At 51.9% G+C, this 26,419-nt stretch overlaps 2 protein-coding genes across 2 annotated transcripts; one reads left to right on the forward strand and one right to left on the reverse strand.

Moving 5' to 3' along the window:
* The first annotated feature begins 14,269 nt into the window (after window positions 1–14,269).
* On the forward strand, window positions 14,270–21,145 carry CCDC63 (coiled-coil domain containing 63). Its single transcript, XM_042779842.1, has 11 exons — window positions 14,270–14,275; window positions 14,814–14,968; window positions 15,387–15,576; window positions 16,651–16,770; window positions 17,225–17,406; window positions 17,948–18,084; window positions 18,807–19,015; window positions 19,399–19,473; window positions 19,881–20,052; window positions 20,656–20,847; window positions 21,006–21,145. The coding sequence occupies exons 1-11, from the start codon at window positions 14,270–14,272 to the stop codon at window positions 21,143–21,145; spliced, it is 1,578 nt and encodes a 525-aa protein (XP_042635776.1).
* A 524-nt stretch (window positions 21,146–21,669) lies between these two features.
* MYL2 (myosin light chain 2) lies at window positions 21,670–25,949 on the reverse strand. The gene is given in 8 exon segments (XM_033075876.1): window positions 21,670–21,921; window positions 22,039–22,087; window positions 22,175–22,250; window positions 23,334–23,438; window positions 24,252–24,327; window positions 24,894–24,983; window positions 25,837–25,895; window positions 25,898–25,949. Coding segments are annotated over 8 exon segments (606 nt in total). The 3' UTR covers window positions 21,670–21,822.
* Between the last annotated feature and the right edge of the window lie 470 nt (window positions 25,950–26,419).

A 26,419-nucleotide genomic window follows, 5' to 3' on the forward strand; every position in this document is an offset into this window, starting at 1 on the left:
GTTTTTAAAAATCTGTTTGTTAAAGGTTGTTGTACTTAACGGGTTTCTGGTGAAAGGTATTTTCAAATGGAAAAATATTCTATTGGTGAGTTTTGGAAGGTTCATACTTGCAAAAATACTACCAATAAAATCCTTCTCATATAAAAATGTCATAAGTGCCTTTTTCCCTAATATAGCAGTGAGCACAATGAGATTTTTCCTGCTCCAGCCCTTTGGATTAGGAAAACCCAACCCATTCCACACTCTTGGTGAATTTCTAAGCTGAATCTGATTTTTGAAGCTCCGAGATGAGGCACAAGAGCCATTTGGATGTGTCCTGTGTGTGTCTGAGCATCCCTGGGCAGGGTATGGCCATGGTCTGCTCTGCTGCTTGGGAAAAGAGGAGGAGCAGCTCCCAAGGAGGCTCTGTCCTGCTCTCAGTGAGGCTCTGTCCTGCTCTCAGTGAGGCTCTGTCCTGCTTTCAGTGCAGAGCAGCCGTGGCGGATCAGTTGACGCCGCTTTGGCACCGAGTGGAGCCCTGTCTTCCCCTCTTCCTCAGGAATCCCTTTGCCCCGCCAAAGGGAGTTGCATAACTGCCTGGAAAGCTCTTGTGGGCTTCCACAGGGCTCAGCTGAGCCTTTCTCTGAGGGGAAAGGGAAAAGCACAGACACCAGCCAGTGCTGTACACACAGCAAAATGTTTTCTGCCCCTTTTCCAGCTGGTTTGTGGTGGGGTGAGCACAATTTCCTTTCCCTTTGCAGTGTCAGCAGCTCTCAGCACGGCTCACCTGGATGTGGTGGTACAGAGGGATGTGAGCAGAGTTTGCAAAACAAGGAGAAGCAACTTCTTCTCAAAGTGAGGCATTTCTGTGCAGCTGCAGCCTCACGTGGCTCCAAAGGCAGAGCATCATGGATGTTCCTCCTTGCACTGGCCAGAGATGCACGTCTGCAGCTGGGACACGGCCTCTGGTCTCAGCCCAGCTTCATGGCTGAGCTGCTTCTCTAATTAAAACCCATGAAATGCAGGATCAGGAGGGCTGTCAAGGGAATGGGAAAGTGGAAATAGGATGGAGGTCTGGTGATTTGCTATTGGTCAAACGGCTGCTGTGCCTCTGCCGGGGGGAGACACACCACTGAACACGAGATGCAGGAGCAAGAAAGAGACTTTCCATGCACCCCAGAGATCCCTAATTCATTAATTCCCACCTTTTCCCATGGAAATGCAGGTGAAATATGTGGCAAATCCCGGCTGCAGGTGCCTGAAGGCTGGTGCACCAAAGCCTTCCAGGGACAGCTAACAAATGTCCAGAGGGCAATAGCTTTGCTGCTCCAGATTTTGTTTTCCCTTCCACTCCTGAAACTCCAGAACAATCCCATTGGCAGCTCTTGGACATCTGGGATTTTTGCTCTCATGCAGCATTTGGAAACGTGGTCCATTGTGGAGGTAGCTGCCACGTATTCTTATTTATTTGTTTCTATTCTCACCTCCTCCTTGCTGCTCCCTGCTCGCGAGCCTGGCAGATTTTCAGGAGCTGGGCTGCTCTTACGTAACACTGCGCCAAAACTGGTGTGAAAGGATTCAGAGGGATCTGTGGCTGGAATCACCTTTGATCCCTGGATTCCCTTCTGGTTTGTCCTTGCATTTTGGGCAACACCACTGTGAGCTGCTGAGGCATCTCTCCCTGGCATCCATGGGCATTGCTCAGGTCCTGGTGTCCAGGGCATTCCATGAGTGCTGCCCTGGTCACAGCTGCCTTGTGGCTTCTCCCAGGTCTCCAGGAGAGCATGGCCAGAGTTCAAGCCTGTGTAATTAGCAGTAATTAGCCAGTTGAGGGAGTGTGTATAAAACGGATTAAACTCACTGAAATCCCCTGCCCAAGTTGGGCTGAGCTGTGTTCTTGGCTCAAAAAGCTGCATCCACATCCAGAGGATGCTTAAAGCAACTTGAAGAAACCCTCTTTCTCCTGGGAGGTCTTTCCTCCCGGCCATGGGCAGCTTCATCCAAGCAAACACCTGGAACACCATGGACACTGGGGCTTAGCCCAGCAGCAGAGAGAGAAAACTTGGGCTGGACCCAAGGGAAAGGTGGACAAGGCTCCTCACAGTGCTTTGGGTGATGCTGTGAGGTGCTTTACAGCAACCTCAGCCCTGGGAGCTGCAATCCCCTCTCAGGGCTGCAGCAGAGACAGATCCCAAACCATGGAGCCAGGCTCTCTCCCACGCTGCTCTCCAGCCAGCTGCCTTTGCTGATGGATCACAAGTGGTTTTGGTCTGGATGTGGTGATAAATCCAAGTGCTGCCAATGACAGACTCCACAATGGTGGGGTTTAGGTGATAAATCAGCTTTTTACGTCAGTGCTTCCTGCACACGTAGCTGTGAGGCAGCAGGTGAGGCAGGAGAGTTGGGAACATTCATCTGGGGGAAAAGGGAGCCTTGGAAACTTGCCCCTTCTGTTCCATCTCTGCTCTGCTGCAACTCCATTTTCCCATTCTTTATCTCCATGTTTTGCTTTATGTGATTTTTTGCAGCTTAGAGGTAGATTCCTTGTTTGCAGGAAGAATCCCCTGTGTATCTTTGGGTGAGATTCAGCTCCCCAAAGACAGACAGACACGGATGGCTGGTGTTAAACTTCTGTCTCAGAGTGAATGGCTGTGGACACCAACAGTCCATTCCTTCCATTTAGAAAGCAAAATAGAAATTAGAAGAAGTGTTCACCCCACAGCTAGAACAGCTTTGATGATTCCAGGATGCATTTAGGCTTCAAATGTGTCATGACATCTCATTTCTGAGTTCCCATCCAAGCAGGGAAGAGACACCCTGTGTGAGACTCTGCATTCCCTACGAGGATCAGGTCAACATCCCAACATCTCATTCATCCTACACATGAGGTGATACAAGCACAGGTCCCTTCTTGTTGTACACAAAGAGGAAAGGTGGATTTCGACATTATGAGGCAGAATTTTACAAGGAAAGTAGTTTATGAAAGTTTGTGCCTGCCTGAAATTGTCTGATGATAACACAGAGCACTCTTCCCAACAAAACCATTTCTTCCCAGGTAGTTCAGCCTGAATCACAAGTGTCTGGAGGTGAAGGAACATCCCCAGGGATGGAGGAACCTGCTGGAGGTCAGAGAAGCCCCTTTCACCTGCACACTTTGTTCTCTGCAGCCTTCACTGGCCTTGGTGGTCTCCAGCTCTCAGGCTCCACTTTCAGTCCTTTTCCAACATCTTTTGACTTCACTGCAGAGTTCCTGCATGAATTTAACTTTTCTAGCAAGGGGTGAGGAGGGGACCAGTGAAAGCTGCTCCTGGGTGATTCCATGCACCAAAAGATTCACACCAAAACTCCTCAAGAGAGCCTCACTCCAACCCCAGTGTGTGTCACCCTCTCTGCCAAGCCATACTCCCTTTGTCACTTCTCCCAGCACAACCTCAAACAAGTGTTGGGTGTTTTTTTTTTTTTCTCAGTAGCATGTAGGTCACAGCAGAGCCTTAGGGACCTGACAGCTGACATTCATCCTCAGCTCTGAATCCGTGCGTCAGGCTGTCTGGAGGCGATAGAAGTGCAGTTGCTGGTGAGACCGACTGCCTTTTGTGTGGCTTCAATTAAATGTCTTTCTCGGCGTGGGATAGTTGCCAGAGTTCTTTTTTTCTTCTTTTTTCTTTTTTTTTTTTTTTTTTTAACAGAAAGAAATGGTTTTGTTTAGGTATATATATAGAGAGAAAAAGTCCACCTGGCTTTTTGGAAGGGTTTCAACTGCAATGTATCAGCTCCCATGTTCTTCTATAAAAAGGTGAGCTGTATTTTTCAGCTGAACTTTTCTCCCTTTTATAGCTGTGATTTGGCACACATGAGGCAGAAGCTGTGGCAAGGTCACTGCCCTTCCCCAGCCAAGGAAGGAAATCCGTGGCATGTGCCATGGATATGGGTGCAACTGCTGAGGAAGAAGTTGGGGTGGGCACAAGCTGGGAGCTGACCCCCTAAACCTGCTCATCACTGGGGCTGTGCAGAAGTTCTGGAGCAGCTTGAGGACCTTGGGAGAGGCAAGTCCTGGATGCTGTGGGACCTGCCCTGATGATGAGATGCCTTCAGCCATGACCTCTGCAGAGGACTCTTGGGGATGGTCCTGGCACAGCACGTGCTTCTTCTGCCAGCCATAGAATCCCAGAGTGGTTTGAGCTGGAAGGGAACTCAAAACTCACCTTCCACTACCCCAGGCTGCTCCAAACCCTGTCCAGCCCAACCTTGGACACACCCTGGGATGGGGCAGCCACAATTTCTCTGCTTGGTCCTCACTGCTCTCTCTTTCCACAACAGTGTGGGTAAGCAGCCATCATAGACTCTGCCCTCTTTCTTCCTGCACCCTTTTAAATTTGGGCTACTCAAACGATGTTTTCCAGACCTGGGTGTCCTCCTCCCACCCTGCCCAGTGTCCCTTGTGCTGTGGCTGGGTGCTCTGGCTGCTGCTGCCAGCTGTGGAGGAGGAGGTGCAGGGCAGCAGCTCTTTTCTGCTTGACCACAGACACATTTTAATTAATTTTTTTTCCCAAGATTACACTTATTTTTATTACACATTTATTTACTATCAAGTCTGCATATTGCAGTGCCTCTCTTCCCAGCCCCAGCTAGTGGAGGGACCTGCCCAGTCTCACCCAGACTCGCTCCTTCCAGCAGCAGCAGGAGATGCCAGAACTGCTCCGGGAGCCGCAGCACCTTGGCAGAGTAACATTTGCATGAGAAAGCAGGGAGGAAATAAAATCTAAAGGTGAAGAGGTGTGAGTCACTTGGTGAAACTGAGGTACTGCTGCTGAATTCCCTGGGGCTTCAAGGAGAGATTGGAAATCCCAGGGATGCAATCGGCCAGGAATCAGGAGAGCACATTCGATACTCGATGGCTCGGCCACTCTGGGAGCTCCTTCATGTTTTGTGTTTTTTATCGTGCTCTGATTATATGGAAATGGTTGTATCTGCCCAGGCTGGGTGAGCACATCCCTGTGCTGCTCTGATCCTGCTCTGGAAGTGCCTGTCAGGCTGAGGGTTGTCCCTGGCTCTGCTGGGCTGCAGCAGGAGCACAAAGCAATGTTTTAAATCCTCTACTCGCTGCTCCTGTTTCTTGCACAGCCTTTAACTGCTTGATTAATTAATGCTCTTCTGTTTCACTTGTTTGATGATGATGTTCAGAGATGTGACTGAAACTCCAGGGTGGGGACAGCCTCATGGGCTGAAACATGCTGGACGTGTATTTTTAGTAAAACTGTTTTTTCAGCTCAGGATTTGAAGTTTCTGGTCATTCCCTCATCCCTCTCTGATCCACGTGTCAAGTCCTTTCTGCTGTTTATTGCAGATGTTGAGGGTTAAAATAATCTGGGAGTCAAGTGCTTGGCTTTTGGAGGGAGAGGGGAGTGGGCAGCTGGATGAGCTCTTGCTGCTCATCAGCACCAGGCACCCAAGCTTATGGCAAAACTTCCAGGGAGCTCCAGTTTATATTTATATCATTATAGAAATAAGGACTTGGAAAAGGCACACGGAGGATTTAAGGCCATTCCACGTTATTGCTCTGCTCAGCTGAAAGAAGTGAGGTTTCACTTTGTTATCCTGGCCTGGAGGTGGTCACTGTCTGTCCATCCATCTCCCCACCCAGGGCTGCTGCTGGCGTGTCCCAGGCCCCAGGAGCAGCAGAGGGGTGAGATGGGGTGAGCCAGGGGGTTTTGCCACTTCAGCAAATATTCCTTGATGTGTGTCCTCGCCTCTGCCTGCAGGCAAGGACTGAAGCCAGGAACGCTGTCAGTCGTGTTTGTCCTGCCAGCAGAGCTCACCTTGGAGGTGTCAGCCCTGCAACGGTGCTTTACCTGCAGTGCATCTCTGCAGCCTCCCTGGCTGCATGAGTCCTAAAAAATGCATCCCTGGCGTTTCCCTCCTTACTCCCCAGATTTCCAAACAGTCAATGGATGTTCAGAGCGCTGAGAAGGTTGAACACACAGATGGAGTATTGGGCTGTGGGTTGCCAGTGCAGATGTGGTTTGGTGTTTGCCTGCTCTGCTCTGTGCCAAGGCAGATTCCTGTCCCCTGGCAGGACCAGCTGTGCCCAGGGGGGATTCTTGCTGCCAGAGCATCAGGGATACAGGGACTGTGAGGCAGCAGAGCATCACCACATGGTGCTGGCTGCCAACTGCCTCACCCTCACTCACTCCCAGATTTAGGGACCCCCATTTTCACTGGATGGATGGATGGACACATGGATGGATGGATGGACAGATGGATGGGACCAGCTGGACAGAGGTGCCTGTGTGCCCTCCCACCTTCCACTGGGATTTCAGAGCCTGTTGAACCATCCTCCAACCCAAAAGAGGATTTTCCACCAGCGAGGGCTGTGTCTGCCCTCCGAGAGCAACACATCCAGCTGCCCTCTCTCTTTCTCTTGCAGGGGCAGAGAATTCAACAATAAAAATTGAGCTGGAAGCACTAATTGCCTGGGAGACAGCACTGGTGGCTGGGGCCACGGGGACAGCACACCATGGAGCTTTAGAACCACAGATGGGTGCCCAGTGGGATATTTTGCCAGCTCAGGAGGAGATGGGCGAGGGCTCAGCCGGGGAACACAGCACACAGGCGGCTTTCTAGAAGCAGCACAAGTTGAGCTGGTAAATTATAAAATGCCACACTTGAGGTCTGTTACATAACGTCCCTTTACAGAACCTGGGAGCTAAATATAAAAAGGGAGTTACATTTTGGGCTGGTGTAAAACGATGCTCCAGAACGGGTTTGTGTGGGAAGGAGGCTCTGCAGCATGGCGAGGAGCGGAAAGGCTTTTGGGACCCTGGGTTTGCTCCCAGCCTCTGTCACTTGTTTTCTGTGCAACCTCACAAAAACCATGTATTCCCCAGGTCTCAGTTTCCCTCTCTTTAAAGCAGGGACAATGAAACCTCAATTTCCTCGCAGCTGCATTGTCAGGATTAATTCATGTTTTCAAAGTGACCTGAGAATCTATAGAAACCCGAATAATATATCATTATCCCGATCTAAACTTGGCACAGAGTATCAGCAGGCCAAATTCCCCTCCCACACTGGAGGAGAAGGGGTTGTGTCAGCATAGCCAAGAGGAAAATTCCAGCCGCTGTTCCCAACCAAAAAATCCAGAAGAGAAAAGCCTTTTCAGGCTGAGACCATTTTATTTCCCTTGAGGAAATTCCCCCTTCATTAACTCTGAGCAGAAGAATCAGCTCCCACACAAATGGCCTCATGCTGAAGTGCAAAAGGGAGTTTTGGGTGGCTCATCCTTCCTCTCTTAGTTGATGGTGGTGTTGATGGTGACACTGAGATCCTGCAGGACATGCTGCCACCTCACTTCACTGGCTCTTGAGCTTGAAGGTGACAAAACCAGGAGCACATCCCATGGGAAGTGCAAGTGGGAGTAGAGCAAAGTAGAGACGCACAGAGATGCTGTCTGTGCCAGGATCCAGCCTCCTTGGCAGTGATTTGGGGCTGTTTTGCCTTTTTTTTTTTTTTTTTTTAATTCCACTACCAAACCCAACATGGTCCTCAATGTTCTACTTTGCTTGTTCTCCATCAAAAGACCAAAAGTTGGGAACAATCAGACCCATCTTCCTTCTCCTTCCTCTCTGCACACAAAGTGAATACTCAGTAATTGCCCAGAAAAGCTGGATGGATTTCTGGGTCAGGTTTGGCCACTGAGTTTGGGGGCTCAGAGAAGTCAGGTGTGGGCTGAAGGACAGCTGAGGTGTGGGGTGTCAGGGGAAAGGCTGGCTGGAGGGTGATGCCACCACAGCCTTGCTCCTGCAATGATGGAGAGACACAAAGATTGAGCTGGGATCAGCCTGGTCCAGCTTCTGATCCAAGCAGGTGTGTGGCCCCTCCAGGTACAACGTGTGGTTTCTTCAAATCACCTGATCATCCAAACCTGTGCCTGTGAAAACCCATCCAGATCGCTGGAAAAAATGTTTTCTGACAGGAGGGAGATTTGCAAGGGAGTTGCCAAGCAACTGGCACGGCTCTGCCGCCTCCTGCTCCTCTCCTCCCTCTGAGCAGTGAGCAGCGATGCTGCATCCCTGTGTCCCTCTGCCCAGTGCCCCTGGGCTTTCCCAGCCTGCCCCCACCTGCCTGGGAAGGTGCAAGGGGGAAAAGCAGGGACCACTGGTGGCTGGTGGGACAGGATGCTCCTGGCTGCTGGGAATGACTTCCCTGCACATCCAACCCATGGCAAATCTCCTTCAGCAGCAGGGTTAGAGGCAGGCTCCCTTTCCCAGCCCATTTCCAAGCTGTGCAGTTTCCTTTTGAACTAGTCCCAGAAATGTGGGAGAACACCCAGGAGGATTCATTATAACCCAGCTTTGCTTCATGTCACCTCTGCATTTCCTTGGAAGCTGCTTCAAACTTACACTAAGAGAAACACGCAGCCCAAGCCCTCGGGATTTTCTTTGCTGAAGCTTTAATTTAAATGAACTCTTGAGTAACAACTATTACAAAAATCAGCTGATGTCTCTTGTAAAGCCTTGGACTAACCTCAAGAGCCGTGAGCAGCAGCAGACGGGAGGGGAGGCACTGATAGCTGGGATCTTGCAAAAGATCAGTTGCTGAGTGAGTGGCAATAAACAGCAAACCCAGCCAGCTTGGAGGAATGGCAAATGGACCAGGCTGTTCAGAACAATCTGTTCCTGCTCCAGAGCAGGGCTGTGGTGCCGGCAGCAGCCTGGGAAAGCGGCTATTCCTGGCATGAGCAGGTCTGAAATCCTGCTTCAGAAAAACAGCGGGGCCAAGCCGGGCTAATTGCGAGGAGACGTGTCCTAAATCAAACAGAAAGGCTCCGAGTGGTTTTGCTGGGCTGAGTCCTCTCCAGGGAGCTTTGTGCTCTGCCTCATCCCCTGGACCTGCTGGCTGCCCTGTCCTTGGCTTTCTGCTCCAGCTGCTGGGCTAATCTTGGGCAGGGCCGCTCTGATCCACTCTGGGTCCTCTGCCTGTGCTTGGCTGAACATTTTCTGTCTGATATCGTCACCTACTTAATCAGGCATTAACGTCACTGAGCTGGAGCAGAGCAGTTGGTGCACTCAATTTCTTCCCATCACTGTGGCTGCTGTTGGAAGGGAGCAAGAGTGTCCAAACTTCTCCCATAAAGCCAAAACTGAGGAGACAGGAAGCTCTGGTTCTGTCCATATCAACATCCCCACAGCAGGTTCCTCCAGGAGGATTTCTTTCAGTTGTGCTTCTTATCATGGGGCTTGTGGGCTCCTCAGGATACTTTCCTCCTGTGCTTAACCCAGAGATCAAGTGGCCTTCATTTGATTTGGAAAAGAAAAGAATGGGATGCAGATGGTGCAGAGCACCCATACAGCAGTTTAATTAATTGCATTTAAGTGTTAATTCAGAAGAGTTTCCCTGAGTGATCTTATAGAGGCAAATCCTCAGTTGCCTTAAGCCACTTGCAGAGCGTGTTCAACTAATGAGGTATTCTTAGTCCTGACCAGGAGCCTTGCACAGGACTGTAATCAGGAATGATTGATTGGAAATAGCTCTTCTAAACCAGGTTGTACCTGCTGTGCTCTCCTGTGCTGCCCAGCTCTGCCAGAGCTGACATGGAGTCTGTGGAGGAGGGAATTTCCTTCCCAGCTCTGTCATGTGCTGCTTCCTCAGCCACAAACCACTCTCCCAGTGTCCCCAGCTCAATCTGGCATGGAGCACAGCCTCTGGATTTTGCCAGACTTTCCTGGGACAGAATGGGATGTGGGAGGTCACAGTGGGGATTTATTAGCTTGGCTCAGCCGTGGCCAAGTGCTCTGCCAGACTCTGAGAGCTGGTGCATTGCATATCCCAGCCTGGAGCAAATCCCTGCCTCCTGCTTGGGTGTGATGTCTCCAGAAGTGCTGAGGGATCAGCAGCACCACTGAGATTAACTTTGTGCAGTTTTACCTAAATCACAGCTGAGAAAAAAAGTAATAGAATCATGGAATTCCAGAATGATTTGGGTTGGAAGGGACATTAAAGCTCATCCTGTTCCACCCTCTGCCATGGGCAGGGACACCTCCCACTATCCCAGTTGCTCTAAGCCTCATCCAGTCTGGGATACTTCCATGGATGGGGCAGCCACAGCTTTTCTGGGCACCCTGTGCAAGGACATCACCACCCCACGCTGGCACAGAGAGCCCTGCTCCAGGTCAGTGTGACAGCAGCATCTGTGACAGCTCTGTCCTTCAGTCCCCTGCTCTTGTGCTTTAGCTAAAATCATCCTGCAGTGTCTGTGAGCTTGTTACATACCAGGTTTGACCTCAAGCCAGTGAAATTTTTGGAGGTCTCCTCTTTCTGTGCTTTCAGCACATCCTCGACTATTTTCCTCCTTCATTCCACCCCTGTGGGAGCAGCCTTTGAGCAGTAATTCAGCACAGTGTACCTGCTGCAGCCAGAGGTGGCTGGGAGTTAGCCCAGAGAGATGAAATCCACGTTATTTGGCTCTGCTGGAGTGCTGGAGCCTGCTGTGGACGAGTTTTACTTTCCTGAAGTCAAAGCTTGGGGATCTTGCTCCTAAAGTGACACTTGAAATAATACCCAGTAAAGCCACAGAGGAGACAGTTCACTGCTGGAAATCACATTTCACTTGGTGTCAGCAATTCAGGAGAAAACCATCTGCAGGAAATTATGATGACAATTTCCTCTTGGAGTGTGGAGAAATTACAGCTGTAATCGAGGAGGCAGCCAACAACCTCCTCTCCCCTTATTTCTACCAATTACCCTGAATTTTTTAAAGTCATTTGGCTGCACAGAGATGTCTCTACCCCACCCAGGAAGGACAGCCTGGAAGATATCATGCAGGGAGAGAACAGCTCAGCATTTGAGGATTAGATGGTGTATATTTGAAATTAAACCTTTCCTCTAAGAAACAGAGAGCAAAACTCAAGCCAGTTGCTAAAAGCGGCAGGTCTGCAACTCTCAATGTGTTTGTGATGGTTTTGGGCCAAAACTGGTCTTGCCTGTTGAAAGCTGATTCATGCACATGTGAAGATAACATTCATCAGAGGAAAGAAATCAAAACCTGGCTAGAAAATGTGCTCATGGGACACCACTGGCCAAGGGATCCCTCTAGGTCCACAGGACAACATTTACATGTTTTTGATGGTAATAGGACAAAGAGGAATGGTATTAAACTAAAAGATTAGAGATTAGATTGGATGTTAAGAAGAAATTATGTACTCAGAGGGTGTTGAATCACTGCCAAAGGGTGCCCAGAGAAGCTGTGGCTGCCCCTGGATCCCTGGAAGTGTCCAAGGTCAGGTTGGATGGGGCTTGGAGCAGCCTGGGATAGTGGAAGGTGTCCCTGCCCATGGCAAGGGATGGAACTGGATGAACTTTAAGATTCCTTCCAACCAAAGCCATTCTGGTTCCATGATTTCAGCAAATGGAGGTAGCACGTGTCTGAATTCAGAACCTTTTCTCTGAAGTTTTAGCCATCACTTTGTTGCCTGAGAAGATCTTTCCCCACCACCAGCTGCCTTAGCAGTTGTCAGCATCTTCCTGCTCATCCCAGCCCTGCTGCTGGAGCTGATGGGAGTTTGATTATGATTTAATCCAGGCTTTTAGAGGAGGGAAAAAAGAAAGTTTTGACAGTTCCATATATAGCCCTCTGACTCACCGATTTCATGTGTCAAACACTAAAGACGGGTTAAGTAGAATTAAGTTCTGGATTTATTATAAATAGGCATTAAGTAACATGAATGTATTACATTTGCATGAAAATATGGGTCTGATTCTCCAGCTTACCCCAGAGATTTTGTTTGACGTGGATGGGACGCTCCCAGGTGGGAGCTGAGCTCAGAGCCAGCCCAGCTCTGACCATCCCCTGCAGCCCCCGTGGACTGGACCCAGTGAAACAGGAAAATCATTACTGGAATCAGGAAAAGTTTATGCTGCTTGCACAGATCAGAATTCATCCCTTAATATAGTACAATGAGTTTTAATTAGCCCCCAGATCTGCTGCTGAAGGAATAATTTCTGCATGTCAATCAATGCTAAATGTACTTGTTAAATCAGGCAAGATTGGTTAAATTGAAAATTGCATAGAAAGTCACTTTTCTTCTGTTTCTCCCAGAAACTGGAGACTTTTTGGATTCAAATGTTATGGATAACTTCATCCTGCTCCAAATGCTGTTCTGCTGAAAGGTCCATCCAGACAATGAAGTCACCCTCACTGAGAGTGTGACAGGCAGGCATTGTTTGGGTGAAAAGAGTCCTCTTTAGTCAAATCAGTGCTTCTGCAATGAGGGAGACAGACACAGACTCTACCAAATCAGAGCCCTCCTGAATAGTTTAATTTACTGACTTGTTCATTGCTAAACAATTGAGAATTGGTCCATGGAGAGGAGCACAAAAAGGACAGACAATATGGGCTGTATTTTAAGGCTGGACTAGTCCAAACCAAAGAAAAATAAGATTTTGAGTTGCATTGTTTCTGGAAAAATAATGTTCACCCCTGCACTTCTAATTTTACTGGGAACTGGGGGTTTGGCCCTATTTCTGTTGAGGGTGAAAAGAAGGGATATGCCCTATAACACAGCCAGGGCCACTGGGACTGAGTGACAACCTCACCCCTGCAGAGGTTGCTGTTATTATCCCATGGAGCTGTTGATCGTGCAGGAACAGCATGAAAAGCTCTGGGAGCTTCCCCCAGCCCTGCTGGGATCCTCAGGCTCTGGTGCCTTCCCAGCATGCTTCTTCCCTCGGTTGTGATTTTTCTTATCAAACACCACATTCTGCTTTCTGCCATGAATATGATTTCCAGTTAAATGCCTCCTCAGAGCCTGTGTGGCTGGGAATTAGCCTGGAACTTGGTGGCTGTGCTGTTAGCTCATCAAAGTCTCTGGGATAACGGGGAGGTGCTGATGCTCTGGTCGGGGATTTTGCTCTTGGCTTTGAACTCGCTGCAGCCCTGCAAAGTGGGACAGGCTCACCTTCAGCACTGCTCTATTCCCCTTCAGCCCACAGCTGAATAAGCAACTCCAGGGCTACAAAACACAGCCCCTGTGCTCCTGCCCTCCAGGGATCTCAGCGTTTGCACAGTCCCTGGGAAGGAGCTGGCCACGCGCTCCAGCTTACAGGGAAAGGATTATCATGGTTCTTATGACTCAGTCCACAGCTCCTGCATGGAAAGAAGAGGGCATGAAGCCTCAATCTGTCCCCTAATCAACCACCTAACAGGTCCCTGTCCCCAGGGTCCTTCCCCAGTTTGGCAGCGCCATCCATTGCTGCTTTGGATGCTAACAGTGGTGGCAGTCAGGTGGTGATGGTCTCTTTGTGAATAAAACAGGTAAAAAAACAGGTTGGAAGGCAAAAAAATCTGGATGTGGAGCTGGGATCAAGATGGGGAGGGAGTGGCAGCCCTAATCCCAGAGCACTGCTGAGGTTGGAGAAAAAAGGCTTCGAAGACCGGGTTATGGGTCAGCTCCAAATGAGGATTTCTCCTTGCTGTGGACACACAGCCAAGGAGATGTTGTAGCTGTGCTTCAGGGCTGGTTTTGGGGCATGGAAACCCTTTGGTCCATGTTCTGTGGGCTCTGAGCAGGTCCATGGAGCTCCCCCATCCCTCCATGGCGGTGGTGCTGCCATGGCAACCGGGCCTGCCATGGTTCCGCCGAGCCTGGGCCAGTGCAGGGCGCCACTGGGACCTGTTCTCTTCTAGGTTCTCTCCTCTCCCAAGCTCCCTGCTGGAAATAGGGGTGGATCTTTGGGAATACCTGGCTACCACCGTGGTTCTGGCTCCTGGCTGGAGAGGAGCCACAGCGGCCTGTGTGGGGCTGAGCTGTGCCAGGGCACCCAAGGGACGGCAGTGTGGCTGCTGGGGACCAGCTCTGGGGGTAAGGGGGGCAGGGTCCACTCTAGTGTGCCCTCCTGGCATCAGTGGTTCAGGGGTGTTCTGCTGAGTTCTGCCCAACTCAGGTGTTCTGCTGGCACAGGGTAGGGGGGCCTGGCCTTGCTGGAATTTCTATGGAAACCCAGGTACTGAATGGGGTGGAATAGCTCAAACCATCTGTTCCTCCCCTACTTATAAAACTCGATAATTTCACAATGACATCACCAGAAATGCTCTCCTTTTATTCCTCTTGCAGCCATCTGTGATGGTTTCCTCATGTGCCAAACACGCGCGCGGGTGCTGAGGGATGGGCAGGAGGATGCAGCCACTCCATTAGTCCTCTTTCATTTCTTCCCTTGGAAAGCAACCCTGGACCTGCAGAGTTTCACTTGTTCCCTTCCCGAGTTTCTGCAGAGCAAGCAGCAGAGTTAGAGGAGGAAAATGAAGGTAAAAAAGGACAAACTAAAGCTGAACTTCACAGGGATTATGGGGGATCTGCTGTGGGGATCTTACCTGGGAATGCACAGCCAGCAGTGGGAGCCAGGTTTGCTCCTGTCAGCAGGATCTGTGGGGCTGCTTTTGCTGCCAGGAATGAGGTCCTGGACTGAGATTTGGGTGTAGGACACAGGTGGTGGTGGGTCTAACTGCCCTCAGTGCTCAAAGTCACCTTTTGATGGTCAGGGACAGGAGCACTCCTGCTGCACTGCTGGCTCATCCATGTCCCCAGCACCAGTGGCTCTGGTTCTGACTCATGTGGTCCTTGCTGTTGTGCTGGGTGATAAAAGAGGTGACAACCTGCCACCACCTGCTCTCTTCCCTGTCCTGGAATTGAGGTGCTGGCTCCAGCTCAGCCAGCACTGCGTGTTTTGGGTGGTGATGGATGTCTCAGGTGCCAGGGAAGAGCTGGAGCTGGCGCTGCCCCTCACCTGCTGCCACTGCTGGCTGTATTTGCTCAAGTGACCAAACCCTCCCTTGTCTATGGCAGAGGAGAGAAGCCTCAGCAGACCTGGAGCTCTCTGCAAAGGAGAAGGAGGAAAGGGCTAAAGTGGAGATCAGGCACCTGCAGACCCAATTCCATCATGAAGCCTACAAGAGGAAATTCTACGATGCCCACATCTGGCGGCAAATGCAGGCTCAGGAGTGAGTACAGCTCTGCTGGGATACCTGGAGCTTGGGAATTTCCTTCATGCCAAAATCACAGATTTACAGAGTCCCACATGCAGAGGCACTTTCCACTATCCCAGGTTTTTCCAAACCCTGTCCAGCCTGACCTTGGGCACTTTCAAGGATCCGGGGGTAGCCACAGCTTCTCTGGGCACCCTGTGCCAGGGCCTCACCACTCTCTGAGTAAAGAATTTCTTCCTAACATCTGATCTCAATCTCTCTTCTTTTAGTTTAAAATCATTTCCTCTTGTCCTATCGCATCTGCCCATATAAAATCTTGCTCCCTCTTTTTTATAAAGAGATCTGGGGACCACAGTGCGGAGATGGGGAGGGATAAGGACCTGCCGTGGCAGATGGGACATGCTAAATGTCATTTGTTGTTCCATTTTTACAGAAAAGCAATAGATAATCTGAAGCAAGAACACAGACATGTGACATTAATGCTGGGCCAGATCTATTCCCCAAGTAATGTGATTGTGGAAAACAGAAATCGTATGAAGGTCCAAAGCCTTTTGCAGATCACAATGCATAATGATGTTCTGATCAAAGAAAGAAAAGCCCTGTTAGCTGACCTGGCCAAGCAGGTGAGAGCATCCAAAGGGTTCCAAGGCAGAGTCACAGAGGAAGACCTGTGGCTGAAACTGCTCAATGTAAAACACATTTAATTCAGGCCTTGGAATATTCCTCCTGGCAAGTGACACATGGCAATGATAAATGGATAGAATCAGGCTCCCATTCAAGTCAGCACTAACTGGAAATGAGAGGTTGGACTCTCAACCTTGTCCCACCAGTCCCTGCACCCCTGTGTGATGGCACACACAGTCTGGGGCCACAAACATCCCTCTCCTTCTCCCTTCACTTTATTTATTCTCCTGAAAAAGAGCTAAAACTGAGACAGTGCTGTCTGAGATGTGGCAATCACAGGAACAGCAGCATCTGAGGGATGTCCCATCCCTACTCCTGGTTGGATTTGGGCAGGAGAGGGGTGGGAAGCCAAGTGAAACGTGGGCTTTGGAAGTGACAGCTCCCTTCAACCTTGTTCTCAGAGCCAGCTGCCCAAGCTGGATGCCAGGGAACATGCTTGGATAGTTTGCTGTTGCTGGAGGTGCTGCAGAGCTTTCCCAACAGGGTTAGTTTTCTGTCAGGGATGATAACTCTGACTTGACTGACTCATCCCTCCTCCACCTGCCCCCCACTTTGCTGTTCTCCAACTGCTTCACTCTTCCATGGATTTATTTCCTCTGGAATCTCCCCACTTCTGGCAGGAGTTTTTCTCTGCTCATTCCAAGGCAGGACTGCACAGACCCCTGCCTGGCCAGCTCAACACCTCTACCAAAGCCCCATCCTCATTGCCTCTTCCACTCTACAAAGTGCTGCTGTGCCTTGTTCAGCACCTGCTGGAGTTCCCTCCATAACCAGCTGCATTTCCTTCATGGCACAAAAAAAACCCCATTCCCAGTTACAGTTTCTGTTTCTCTGTGTGCAGGGTGGGATCCTTTGGGATTAAAGTTGCTCTTATAACTGAGAGCTCATTAATGACATGGTTACTGTAGTTCAGGTCAACAGAGAGGATTTTCTTTGGCTCCATGTCCTGACAAGAGTCCAGAATGCAGGGGTGGAGATTATACTTCCTTGGTTTTTTCCCTGTGTGTGTGCAGGTTGTAGAGCTGGAAAAAAAGATAGTGAAGCAAAGAGACACAACCTGGAAGATGCTGGAAGCAAAGAGTCACAAACACCTGCAGAAGAAGATTGAATTGCTGGAGATGCATCTAAATCATGTAAGGAAACATTTTAGAAACGTTTGGAGAACACGTGTGGGGTCACACATTGGCCTGGGACCTTTCTGGTCAGGACAAAGCGCAGTGGTGCAAATGAATTTGGTTTACACAAGCTACATAAAGCACCTGGCTTGTTCCCTTGGCCTGATCATTCCCAGAATATCTCAAAGGCTCCTTCAGGCTTGGTGACCCAAATGCAGCACTTGTGCTGTGCCAAGAGGCCTGAAGGTCTGCACCTGCTTTGTGATCAAACTGGGCTGCCTGGAGCCACCTTGCCTTGGACAAAGCTAGCTCCAGGTCTCTGTTGTGATCAGCCTGGTCTTGTGCTGCCTGTGCAGGGCCAGCTCCAGATCTCTTGGACTGTATTTGACCATGCCCTGCTCAAGGTCTTTAAGCATCAGCCTGAACCTCCCAGTCCCCACCAGTTCCACACCTTTGGCTTTGCTCTCCCCAGGTCACTGTTCGTTACAACACCATCATGGCCCGAAACAACCAGCTCAGAGAAGAGACTGTGAGCATGCAAATCCAGAAAGCCACTTATGACAACTACTACTGGAAGCTGGATGAAAGCCTGGTTCAGCAGAACAGATTGCTGAACGCTGCTGTCGAGCAAGCCACGGAAGACTACGAGCAGTGGTACGTGGCCTTGTCAGCCCTCTGGGCAAAACTTGGGGCTGAGGGGTGGTGCCAGCAAGGAGTATTCAAATAGAGAGACTGACTGAGGCTTCAGAGAGAGGATTCACCACTCAGCTAGATCTGGGTGCTAAGAGTTGGGTGCCTGGTCGGTGTGGGGAGACTGGTACCTCCAGGATGTTTTATTCCATCTGTCCCAGATGTTTTTTTGGATGGGATGAACTGCCCTGTGGAGGAATCTCTTTCTTCTGAGTCCCACCTGAGCTGGATATTATGCCTGAGTGCAAAACTGTCAGCAAAGGCAAGGGATGATAACTCTGACTTGCCATTTCTCTCGCACTGAGCAATTTGTTAATTGATGTTCAAGGTGTGAGAATAGAACCCCACCAAAAGCTGTGTTAGTGGCCACGAATTCCCTCTAGACTTACTCAACTCCATCCAGATGAGAGCTGGGAACGGGCACAGCATCACAGGGGCTTTGGAGTGGCCAGGAATACAGAGCCTTACACACACACAGAGTGTGGGTGCTGCTGTCCCTGTGCAGGATGGAGGATCTGGGGAGGATCTCGGACATTCGGGGTGTGCGCTACAGAGAAACCATCCAGTACAACATCAGGCTGCTGGAGAGGAAGTTAGCCCTTCACCAGGAGACCAGGCTGAAAAACTTCTTCCTTGCCAAATGTACAGATCTCTCTGAATTGAAGGAACAGGCCAGAAAGAGAGAAGGTATCAGAGGAGAATTTGTGTGGCTGGGACCACAAACCCAAAGTCTGCAGAGGTGGTGGGGCTGCTCATGGTGATTTTTAGAATTGTATCCCAAAGGCAGGACACCTGCCCTGCCCACAACCTCCCCCACCCAACCTTCACCCTGCCAGCAGAAAGGCTGAACAGTGGTAACTGAGTGAGACTGAGTGTCCTGGGGTGCCCTTGGGACAGGGAGATGCTCCTGTGTGCAACCATGGCTCCTTTTAGCACAGAAGCACAGAATGGGTTGGGTTGGAAAGGAGTCTTAAAACTCACCCAGTCCCACCCCCTCCATGGCAGGGACACCTTCCACTATCCCAGGCTGCTCCAAGCCCTGTCCAGCCCAGCCTTGGACACTTCCAGGGATCCAGGGGCAGCCACAGCTTCTCTGGGCACCCTGTGCCAGGGCCTCACCACCCTCCCGGGAAAGAAATTCTTCCTAACATCTGATCTGATCTAATCTAATCATTCCATCCTCCTGTAGGGGGTCCCATAGTGTTTGCTCCATTCCCATGACACCCCTGCTTAGTTTCCTGGTGAAAGAGGCACCCTCTGCCCCTCCAGCACTGCTCCCTCCTGCCCCAGCACTGCAGCAAACCCCACAGCACTGCAGGGAAGGCTCTGCAAAGGGCAACCACGGCTCTGTGTCTCTTTTTCAGCCTTTGAGGCAGCTGAGAGGGCCAAAATGAGCCAAAGGGAGAGCTATGAGGTGGCCTACAAGCGTCTGCAGGAGCTGTCGAACGGAGACATTGATGATTTCTTGGAGGATTTTATAGAAAAGGACAGGAGATTCTTCATCCTCTTTGGCTATGCCATTAGGCTGAACGTCAGGAATGAGGGGCTCAGGCAGAGGATCCAGGAGATCGAGGTCTGTCCCTGGCTCTTTGTGTCTCCTCTTTCCAGGTTGTGATTTTGGGTCAGGGTGGGTTTGTCCTCTCCCGGCATCACTGCCCACACCAGAACCTGGCTCCAGCCACTCAGGTAGGATTAGGGGGCTGCAAAGGAGCAGCAAAAACTGGAATTCCGCTGTGTTCTCAGAGCTAAACGTGTCTCAATGCTGCCACCGTGTACCCAGCAAAAATACTGCAGTGTCCCGGAGAGCCAGGAGCTTCCTCGAACCGCCTGGAGTGGGAAATGGGGTTATCCATGCCCTGCCCTCCTGGCCTGGGGGTGTCCCAGCTCTCAGGGCTCCATCTGGCAGGTCAGCCAGGATTCCATCAGTGCCATCTCCCCGTGCTTGTGTTCCCACAGGATGATATGATGTCCGTGACAACGGAGCGGGAGCAGGAGGAGACAACCCAGACTCAGGTCCTGCAGGAGCTGGAGGTACCATGGCTGGGAATTCCTCTGGAATTGCAGCACATCCCTGTCTGTCCCAGCACACAGCCCGGAAATTCTGGTGCTGTAAATGCTGCTCTGACCAGTGGCAGGAGAGGTGTGGGAAGAAAAGGGCCCTGCAAAGGTTTTGTCAGGGTGAATGTGGGGCTGCTGCCAGCCCTGGTCCAGCGTGGGCAGCTGGGGACATTCAAGAACTGTCTGGACACAATCCTGTGCCCTGTGCTCTGAGATGACCCTGCTGGAGTAGAGGTTGGACCAGATCACCCATTGTGGTCCCTTCCAACCTGACCCATCCTGGGATCCTGTGATTCTGTCTCCAGGCTGAAACTGGGCAGCACTGGGGTGGTGGCATCAGCAGGGGCTTGTGTGACACCTGGCAAAACCTTCGCTGATAGGCAAAAATAAGAGAGACTGCTGAGGAAGCCAAAAAGTGCGAGAAAAAATGCGAGGAGAGCAGCCAGCTCCTGGGACAGATCCAATCTCGTGTGGAGACCCTCTTGAAGGACATGGACTGTGACACCTCAGTGATAGTGAAGCCTCTTGGGGAGAGCTTGGTGCCAATTTTTGGTAGGTCAGGGCTGCCCATCTTCCTGTGCCATGTACCCTGTCCACCCCCCTCTCACACTATTTTAATTGAGGTTTTAATTTCCCTTGTCCCATCAGTCATGGATGTCCCAAAGTGAATTTACAGTGCCAAATTCCCAGCAAATTTGGGAGTTAATTTGGATGTTTAAACACCCCAGTGGACCCCCAAACCCTCATCTTGGTTCTGGGTGTTGAAGTGAGGTTGGGGTCAGCCTCTCTTCTCAGGCAGCCAGCAAGAGGACAAGGGGAGTTGCACTAGGGGAGGTTCAGCTTGGATTTCAGGAAAAATTTCTTCACTGAAATAGTGGTCAAGCATTGGAACAGGCTTCCCAGGGAAGTGGTAGAGTCACCCTTGAAGTGTTCCATAAATAAAGTGGACGTGGTATGCTTTAACAGGCAGGGGATATTCAATATGAGGCTGGATTTAGTGATTTTGGAGGAATGACTCTGTGATTCCATGATCCCGTGATTCCATGGCCCAGCCTTGGCCCCCTGTCCCTGGGGAGGATCTGCAGACAGCCAGGGGTGGGTTTGGGCAGGATCCTGGTGCAGGGACACTGCAGGACTCTGCTCCTTCCCACCCAGGTCCCGTGGAGAACAAGGTCAAGGAGCTGCTGCTGAAGGAGTGCGTGCTGCGCTACACGTCCGTGGATCGCACCCAGCGCTCCCAGGCCTTTGTCAGCCCCCTGCACGGAACCTCCGAGCTCCTCTGGGTCATGGACAGGGCCAAGCTCTGCCCACCCCCCCCAGACCTGGAGAGAACCGACCCCAGAACCGGTGAGCAGGGAGGGGGAGAGAGGAGCCATGCCTGTGCAGGAGCTGTTCCCCAATCCCCTGTGGCTGCCTGCATGTCCTTCCCTGCCCATCCCCTGCCCCAGCAGGGCTGTGAGGTCTGTAAAAGGGTGTTATTATGGGATGGCTGTTCTCTTGGGCAGCGGAGGAGCCGCTGGACCGGGCTCAGCTGCGCCAGCTCGTGATCCAGAGGCAGCAGGAGGAGCAGGACAGGCCCCAGAGCTCGGCCAGGAGGAGGAGGAGACCTGGATCAAGGAGCCCACCACGGACAGGGATGAATTAAAGAAGCAGTTTCATGTTTGAGCTTCTGCATCCTGCACATCATTCCATCTTCCTTCTCTGGAAGGTTTCAGAATCTCACCAGGTGATATTTTGGTGTGGCAGCACCATCAGCTGCTCTACCCAGGGTGACACCCCTGTCACACAAGGTGGAGGTGGGAACCACATTCCCAATCCTGCACCGTGCCCAAGGGCAGGGACTGACAGGAGGGGTGCAGGGGATGAGTGTGCTCTCATGGGGTGTTCCCTGCTAAGCTGGCAGAAGCTGGCAACTCTGTGCTGCCTAAAGTAAATCTGAGCTCAGTGCTGGCCCTGGGCTGTGGGATTGGGTGGGATGGGCACAGCCCAGTGTGGAACAAGCTGGTTTGGGGCTGGGAATGGGAGTGGGAGGCAGAGGGACTCGAGGACACAGGAGGGTGACATGCAGTAGGTCTGGGGTACCAGGGCCAGCAGGGTCTGGAAGGATCTGGGGGCTCCCAAGGGGCACAGACATACCACACAAGCCCAAACACTGCTCACACCAGCAGCTGGGTTTCCTCTTGCCAAAATGCCATTTAATGTGAATGCCATTCCCGTGCCAAATTCCCAGGCACATGCCTCTCCAGGGGAAGAGCAAAGGGAACCCCTGTGTGACCTAGGGAGAGGTGATTCTGCAGTGCCAGCCCCAGCCCTGAGCCCGGGCTAGTCCTTCTCTTCACCATGAGTGATGACATGGACCAGGTTCTTGTAATCCAGGTTGCCAGACATGTCCGGAGGGAAGGCAGCAAACATCTGATCGATCTGCCAGGGAAGAGCCAGGGAAAAAAGGAGGCATGGGAGGAGTTTGGGAGGCTGGGAGGAGGGATGGGGTCTGTTGGGATGGAAGGAGGCTGGCAGAGGGTGGGAAGGAGATCATACCTCTTCCTGGGAAAACCTCTCCCCCTGTGTCATCAGCATTTCTTTGATGCTGCAATCGAGAGGGTGCAGTGAGCACTGGGGAGCTCCTTGTGGGGACAGCCCCATCAGTCCCTGCCCCAGCCACCCCTGCACTCACTAGGCAGATTTCAGGCCTTTCCCCTCTGGATCAAACACCTTGAATGCATTCAGGATTGTCTCTTCTGGGTCTGCACCTGCGGGTGACAAAGCCGTGGCCATTGGAGATGGTGAAATAGGAAGCCAACTGCAGCCTCCTGCTTCTCCCAACCTTAGGGGCAAAATGGGGGGCAGGCTGGGATGTGGGGTCCCTGCAGGAATGCTGACCTTGCAGCTGGAGACTGCAGTGAAGTTGGTGGCATGCAGAGGAGCAGCCGTGGTGTGAGCACAGAGCGGGCGGTGTCGCCACCACTCCGGCATCCAGCATTTATCTAATCTTTGGAGCGTATTTATAGAGCTCCAGGCACGGCCCTTGGGGCCCTGCAGCCTCTTGGAGATCTGCAGGAGGCTGCATTCCTTGGGTTAAGTACATGATTGAGGGTGCAGCCAGATGGGATGATGGGTCAAAGTCTGGCTGTAGCCAGGGGGGCACTGCTGGCACTGCTGGTGTCAGCAGCTCAGAGGTGCTGCCAGAACTGTCCCCTCTTCCTAAGGGACAGCAGCAGCACAGCCATTTGGGTTTTTAAATGTCTGGGTAAACTGAGGCACAGAGACCATCTCATACCCCCCAACAATTTGGGGAGATGTGGGACAAGAGCTGAGTCTTTGGACCTAGGGATGGTTGGTACTGCAAATCAGCAGGAGTTTGGGGCATGGGAGTGCCACTGACACCACTGACCACCACTGACCACCCCTGACCACCACTGACCACCACTGACACCACTGACCACCACTGACACCACTGACCACCCCTGACCACCACTGACCACCACTGACCACCACTGACACCACTGACACCACTGACACCACTGACACCACCGACCACCACTGACACCACTGACCACCACTGACCACCACTGACACCACTGACCACCACTGACCACCACTGACACCACTGACCACCCCTGACCACCACTGACACCACTGACCACCCCTGACCACCACTGACCACCCCTGACCACCACTGACACCACTGACCACCACTGACCACCACTGACACCACTGACACCACTGACACCACTGACACCACTGACCACCACTGACACCACTGACCACCACTGACCACCCCTGACCACCACTGACACCACGGACCACCCCCAGCTGCCCAGGTGCCCTCTCACCCTTGAGCTTCTCCCCGAACATGGTGAGGAACACGGTGAAGTTGATGGGGCCGGGTGCCTCCTTTATCATCTCATCGATCTCCTCGTTCTTCACGTTCAGGCGCCCTGGGGAGAGCAGTTGTGGGTCAGTCATGGATCCCTGTCCTGCTCTGAGTGTTTGAGGCTAAAAATACACACCACAGAACCCTTCCCTGGGGGTTTTTCCCCCACTGGAGGGAAATAGCACATCCCTGGGGAGCCCCTTCTGACAAGGAATGGAGGCAGCAGGAGTGAGGTGAGAGAATCTCCAGCTCTGGCTTCTCAGGCTCCAGGATCAGAGAAAAGAAGGATGCAAAGGGCTGAGCTGTGCTGCTTCCTCCCCTCACTGCCCCATGGATCAGCCTCTTTTAGCCCTCCTTGGAAGGAATTTTGGGTCAACACCATCAGTGGGATCCTCCCTGTCCTCCAGCACCAAAAGCAAACGGGATTGAATTCCCACATCCTTTTTCCTGAGTAAAACTTGGAACTCCATTGCTGATTCATGCTGACCTCTGATGGCAGAGCCAAGCTGGCAGTGTCACAGCCTCCCACAAATCCCCTAAATCCCCTTAATGCCCACACACCCCGGGATGCCGTGGGATGGGCACAGCCAGGTGCTTCTAGGCACGGAAAAGGCAGGGAATGTTTGGCTGTGTAATCCAGGAGCTGCCTCTGGTGCCAGCAGGATAAACCAGTGCTGCTGTGGGAGCTGCTCTTGGTCACTCCTGAGGGATCTCCCAGGCTGCCAGGCTCGCATTTGGATCAGGTTTTTGGCAGAAGGGGAGATGCAGTGAATGGCAGGGGGTGGTTAAATGCCTCACCCCACCCCTTGTTTCTCAATTAATGGGTTTGATGTTGGCAGAGCTGCTGGGGAGGGGAGGCTGCTGAAGCTGGGCTCACCGAGGGCAGCAAAGGTGTCTCTCAGATCTGCCTTGTCGATGAAGCCATCCCGGTTCTGATCCATGATGGTGAACGCCTGGAAGCACAGGAGCAGGGCAGGGAGCACAGGGAGAGGGAGAATTGTCAGCCTTGGCCAAGGCTTTAGCACCTTTCTCCTTCTCCCTTCAGCTTGGATGGGATAAAGGCATTTTGAACCCTCCTAGGATGGGCTCTGGGGGCCTCACTCACCCTAATCCCGCACAGTCCTGCAACCCAAACCCCAGTGCTGTACAAACCCTTTCCCTGGCCAAAACCCTCTCACCCCAGTGTGACACCAGGCAGAGAAACCAGCCTGAGCCATCAGCTCCTCCATCTGGGGCCAGTTATCCCTGGGGCTGGGATCTGCACAGGACCCTGTGCCTGCCATGCAGGGGTGAGAGCTGCTGGTGGGAGGGAGCTGGGAGAGGAGCTCCAGCTCCCTGGGATGCTGCAGGCTCCTCAGAAGTTGGATTTAACAGTGTCATTGAGGTGTGACTCTCCCTTTTAAAATAAAACCACCCAAACCCTGCCTGCTGCCTGCTGGTGTGACCCAGCTGTCACTTGAGGGCACCAAGGAAAGAGCTGAAGGTCACATCCCAGCAAGGACCCACCAAACCCACCTACCTCCTTGAATTCCTGGATCTGGGCCTGCTCGAACATGGAGAAGACATTGGAATTAGCACCTTCAATCCTCTTCTTGGCTTTCTTGGGTGCCTGCAGGAGTCCAAGTATGTACCATTAGCTCACTGGCTTTTTATGGAGTGGAACAAAAGCATGAAAGTGCCCTATTCTTACTCGTGACTCCTTCCTGGGAGCTCTGGGCTGGGGCTTTCTTCCCTGGGGGCTTGGTAGTTTCTCCCTGCAGCTCTGGAATACTGAGGGGCATTAAGATTCCTGCTTAAATTTCAGCTCCTGGTGAATTTAGCCAAATAGGTCCAAGGAAAGATGAGGAGTGAAATCACTTCTCCCACTGGCAGGTAAAAGGGCCAGGACTGAGGTGAGATGTTCCCGTTGGAACCCTGGATTTGGGAGCACTGCTGAGGCTGCACACAAGGGTTGTGGTTGGTCAGTGCTTCTTTGCCCTGCTGTGCAGGTATTAAAACTTGGCTTAATTAAAAATCTGCCTCTGCTTGAAACAACCAGAAATGGGTCAATGTGTGTTTTAAAGAGGACTGAAGGGTCCCCTCACTGTCCCACCCAGCCCATTATCCCTCATTCCAGTGCCTCTCATGGGGGTCTGTCAGCAGGAGGATTTTGGGGGCACACAATGGCTTTTCCTCTCACTGCATGAAGGAAGGCAAAAGAGAAAAATGGCATTTGGACCCTAAAGCCATCTACCCTCATTCAAAAGCTCTGCTTGTGCAGGAGACACCTCTGTGCTCCCTCTGAGATGCTGCTGCTCCAACCAGATGCTCCCCAATTTCCTCACCCCTTTTCCAAGGCAGACAAGACCTTTGGCCCTCAACTCCTTGTTGCCTCCTTCGCTCCCTGCCCTTAAAGCTATTCTGGTGAAAAATCGAATGGATTTTCTCTCTTCCTGCTGGAGCTTTGTGCTCTCAGTACTCACCATGGCTTTGCTCGGCCGCCGCTGTCGCTGGGAGGGGTGTCCCGGAGGCTCTCCCTCCCTCCCCCCGGCTGGAACAATAAATACACCCCCCTCGGGGTTAAAAATAGCCCCATGCCCACTTTTGGCTGTAATAGGTAATTTGGCCGCCCCCAACCCTGTTGTCTCTGCCTTCCTCTGTCCCTCTCTCTCTCTAATCTGGAATGGCAGCTTGTTGTTGTCAGCGGCTGACGTGACATGTGAGCCCGGGAGGGTTTCAAGGTTAACCGAGAGCCGGGTGGCCCCCAGCTCCCACACCGGGGATGCTGACCCGGGACCGCCCGGGAACAATCCCACCTGCCTTTGTCACTCGGGCTGGCGCCGGGCTTGTCCCCTCTGCTGGGACACGCAGGGAGGGGCTGGCCCCAGGGGACCCCCCGCTCCAAAATCCCCCAAACCTTGGGACATGGATGTTTTTATTTCAGTTCTTCCAGGCGTGTTTGAGAGCCTTGGAGCCCCATCTCAGCGATGGCATGGCAAAGCCCGGAGCTGCTGGGCTGAGGGAGGCAGAGGAGCCCCCTGCCCTTGGGTCACCTCCCTTGGGATG

This window comes from Catharus ustulatus, chromosome 18 (genome assembly GCF_009819885.2).
Source record: "Catharus ustulatus isolate bCatUst1 chromosome 18, bCatUst1.pri.v2, whole genome shotgun sequence".
In the NCBI taxonomy this organism is placed as follows: Eukaryota; Metazoa; Chordata; class Aves; order Passeriformes; family Turdidae; genus Catharus; species Catharus ustulatus.

Bases quoted from the DNA above. Each gene is read 5' to 3' on its own strand.
- CCDC63 (XM_042779842.1), top strand. The intron at 20,053-20,655 runs GTAGGTCAGGGC...CTTCCCACCCAG, and splicing joins GAGCTTGGTGCCAATTTTTG to GTCCCGTGGAGAACAAGGTC. The intron at 20,848-21,005 runs GTGAGCAGGGAG...TCTCTTGGGCAG, and splicing joins GAGAACCGACCCCAGAACCG to CGGAGGAGCCGCTGGACCGG.